This window comes from Etheostoma spectabile, unplaced genomic scaffold (assembly GCF_008692095.1).
Source record: "Etheostoma spectabile isolate EspeVRDwgs_2016 unplaced genomic scaffold, UIUC_Espe_1.0 scaffold498, whole genome shotgun sequence".
Lineage (NCBI taxonomy): Eukaryota > Metazoa > Chordata > Actinopteri > Perciformes > Percidae > Etheostoma > Etheostoma spectabile.
In genome coordinates this window covers 145,016-149,099 of record NW_022605619.1, presented here as the reverse complement: position 1 = coordinate 149,099, position 4,084 = coordinate 145,016, and the positions used below count along the sequence as shown (strand labels likewise).

Sequence of the window (4,084 nt, the reverse complement as noted above, 5' to 3'; positions counted from 1 at the left end):
ATTTAAGACAAACCTCAAAGTGCTACAGGTGAGATCATAACAGCAAAGTGAAAACATCAGTTTCAAATATATAGAAATAGTGCATCGACATTATTGTGCAAGGTTAAAACTCATAAGTTCTGCTAAAAATAAACATTTGTAGTCCTTTTCAGGGCTGTAACGCCGTAACATTTGACCCACGTTTCGGTTCATATCATGATCTTTGACCCACGATTCGATAATAACCTCAATTCTTTTTTTTGGGGGGTTCTCAGTGAGCGTAATACAACTTTTTTTGGGCCCCATGACATCATTTTGTCAGTGATTACGTTCCACTTTGCTACACGGTTATACAACAGATAACTTATTTATTGATATATCCAACATAAAAGATCCTTCTGTACCTTAAAATAATGTTTCCAGAATCGTTTCAGTGGTTCATTAACTGGTTCGGATGAGACATAAGAATAATGGTAATTAATGGTAACAGCAATGGACAATTCCCCCCCCCCCAAACTGTAGGAGGACCGAAGAGCAAAAGTGCTTTGGTGCCTACTGTAAAGGTGCTGGTTGACAAGTAGCTAATGCTAATGCTAATGCTAATGTAAAACTCGTGGGTAACGTAAGATTACGACAACGTTCAACACGCTCAGTTATTTTTAGTCTGATTGTTTAACAACTCTGGATAACACATGAATTCATCAGTAATGTTAACTGTATCGATAGTTATATATATATATATAATTTACGTTACCCACAAGTTTTACATTAGCATTAGAATTAGGAATTAGCATTAGCATTAGCTAATTGTCAACCAGCATCTTACAGTAGGCACCAAAGCACTTTTCCTCTTCGGTCCTCCTAAGGTTAAAGGGCAAAAAAACATCTAGTAACATGTGGTTACTCCCACCCCCCCCCACCCCCCCACACACACCACACACCAACTCACACTCTCTCTCAACACACACACCACTCTCTCTCTTTCTTCCCACACAAACACACACACACACAATCCACACACCACTCACACTCTCTGCTCTACACACACTCACCAATCACCCTCTCTTCTTCGCACACAAACACACACACACACCACACACACACACCACACACAACCACACACACACCCACAAACACCACAAACACCTCACCAACTCATACTCTCTCTCTCTCTCACACACACACACACATAAACACACACCAACTCACACTCTCTCTCCGACCAATCAGCGCCCGCGCCCTCCTCATATAGAGACAGGCGCCTTCACAGAGTCTGCAGAGACTCTCTGGTTCCAGGCTCCAGGCTCGTGCTCCTCCATCCAGACCTCCATTTAAACCCTTTAACCCTTTCTTTTCCCGGTCCGACTACACACCCGTTCTGCATTGAGATGCGAAGCCTTCTACAAGTGGTTTCCGCGTTGTCTGTCCTCATCGTCTCCAAAGCGCAGCCCGTGGTCGGATCCGGTCTCTCCTGTCTCATGTCCAGTCCTGGTGCACAAGACGGACACACGCGCGTCACGTTCCTGCGAGAGGACGCAGCCGGTGTGCGCGCCCTGTTCCTCACCCTGTGGTCCGAGGACGCGCGCCCGGTGTCGTGCGAAGTGAGCGCGGACCCTCTGGTGACGGAGACCTACCGCCGGCTCTGCGACGGGAGCCATGAAGTAGCCCGGAGGTTTAACGTCAGCGCGCTCTTGGCTCCGGATGCCCGCCTTTGCGCCCGCGTCGCCTCCGCGGTGCCAAAGCTGCCCAGGCGCACCAGGAGAGACGAGACAGCGGCGGGGACGCGCAGGAAACGCGCACTGATGTTCCCCGGGACGCTGTGGTGCGGCACCGGAAGCAAGGCGCACGGATACGAACAGTTAGGTGAGAAAGGCAAACAGCATTTATGATTTTATGATTCTACGGAAGCACATTGATGCCAACAAGGACCTAACTTTAGTTAAGTCAGAATCAGAATCAGACTTATTTGCCAGGTGGGAGGACACATACGAGGGATTTTGCTTTGGATCATCATTGCTCACAATGTGCTTACTCATACAAAACAACCAATATATACACACTAATATATAGTACACACTAATATATATATACAATATGAACATAAACAGTATAGACAGGCTGAGGAAATAGTGCAGTGAAGAGTACATGGGGGGGGGGGACAGATCTCCACTTTTGAGCAAAATTAGTGTATCAAATACTTCATTTTCGGCATTCTGGTGAATGTTGCAGCAACTTTTTTATGGTGCAAATGACAAGCTACAATACTACACCTTTAAGAAATAAATCCGTAAAATAACAGAAAAAGTACCCGCAGTTCATTACCCAGACTTTCTGCCGTAATTAAAAACAGAATTTGTCAGTTAAATAACTGTCAGTGGTAAAAAAACACAACACTTTCTGTCATATTGTAAATTAACAGAGCTATAGCTGTGCATCACGTACAAGGGACAATTTCTATTCAAATTTACAGTCATACAACTGTTCATTTACAGATATTTCTTAGTGTAAGACAGTTGTCCAACTTGTATTTATCTTCACAAACTGCTTGTTGTGTCGCTGACGGACTCAGATTATTATACTAAGTGTCTGACAACATTATTCCTAAGGAGATAGACCTTTAAAACCTCTTTGAGATCTTTCTGTTTTAACCAGAAACAGCTCGGAAGTTGCTAGTTCTAAACCCACCAGACTCCATGTAAAAAATCACTACTTTTAGTAGAGCCTACATATGTCCACCTGTAAACCAGTCAATTTTGTGGTTATTTCAACCAAAACTGGAGTTGTGATGGTTGGAAAAGTGGAAAGATGACCCACAACAGCTTGTCATGGTTTTCATTTTGTTTCTGTCACCCCCTGGTTTTAGTCTTTGTGTCCCCCTTGTCCTGGGTCAGATTATTGTCCTGTTTCTGTGTGTCAGGTCTCATTCGTGTCCTATGCTGTCTTCTCGTCCTTGGAGTTAATGTTTGTCTCCAGTTCCTGCGTTTGGAGTTTGATCTGCTTTTGTTTTGTGCCTTTTTTGGGTTTATTGAACCATCACAACACGCTCAGTTTCCACCTCTGCATTTTGGGTACGCCATTCACCCTCCTCCTACACTTCACTTCCATTTTATTTTATTTATGTAGCGCCAAATCACAACAACAGTTATCTCCCAGGTCTTTCCATAAAGAGCAGGTCTAGACCGGACTCTGGATTTATTTATCTCCCAGTCTTTCCATAAGACCGTCTAACCAGGACTCTGTGAGTTAATTTATCTCCCAGGTCCTTTTGCATAAAGAGTACAGGTCTAGGACGCTGGATCTCTGTGGGGGGGGGTGGGTGGTGGGTGGGGAGGGGGGGGGGGGGGGGGGGGGTTGGGGGGGGGGGATGTTATTTATCTCCCAGAGTCTGTCCATAAGAACCATCAGACCGAGGACTCTGGATGTATTGATCTCCCAGGTCTTTCATAAAGGCAGGTCTAGACCAGTACCTGGATGTTATTTATCTCCCAGGTCTTTCCATAAAGAGCAGGTCTAACCAGTACTCTGGAGTGTATTATCTCCAGGTCTATTCCATAAGGAGAGCAGGTCTCAGACCAGAGACTCTGGGATGTTATTTCATCTCCCAGTCTTTCCAATAAGTAGCAGGTCTAGACCAGGACTCTGGGATGTTATTTATGCTCCCAGTCTTTCATAAGAGACAGGTCTAGGACCGACTACTGGATGTTATTTAGCTCCCAGGTCTTTCCATAAAGAGCAGGTCTAGACCGGACTCTGGATGGTTATTTATCTCCAGTCTTCCATAAAGACCGGCTAGGGTCTAGACTGGACTCTGGGATGTTATTTATCCCCAACAAAGGCAAGGAAAACCTTCCTTTAAGAGGCATAAACCTCGAGCAGAACCATGGCTCAGGGTGGGGGGGCAGAGACAGAGAGAGAGAGACAGAGAGAGAGACATAGAGAATTGCAGCAGAGGGTGTGGAGCAGGAACATGGAGCAGCAGGTGACTCCAACCACAGATCCAGATCCAGAAACACCTGCAGGAAGAGATAGGAGGAGAGAGGAGAGGGGTGAGAGAGCACAAGACTCCGGGAACGGGAAGAAGTTGAGTTAGTAACACGCATTAATG

General features: G+C 45.5%; 1 protein-coding gene across 1 annotated transcript in view; it reads left to right on the top strand.

The window, feature by feature from the left end:
• Window positions 1-1,222: 1,222 nt before the first annotated feature.
• LOC116686801 (uncharacterized) overlaps window positions 1,223-4,084 on the top strand; it is a 24,793-nt gene continuing 21,931 nt past the window's right edge. The window contains exon 1 of the mRNA XM_032511853.1: window positions 1,223-1,842. Coding sequence (XP_032367744.1) covers window positions 1,368-1,842 — 475 coding nt within the window. The 5' untranslated portion in view covers window positions 1,223-1,367. The remainder of the gene's footprint in view (window positions 1,843-4,084) is intronic.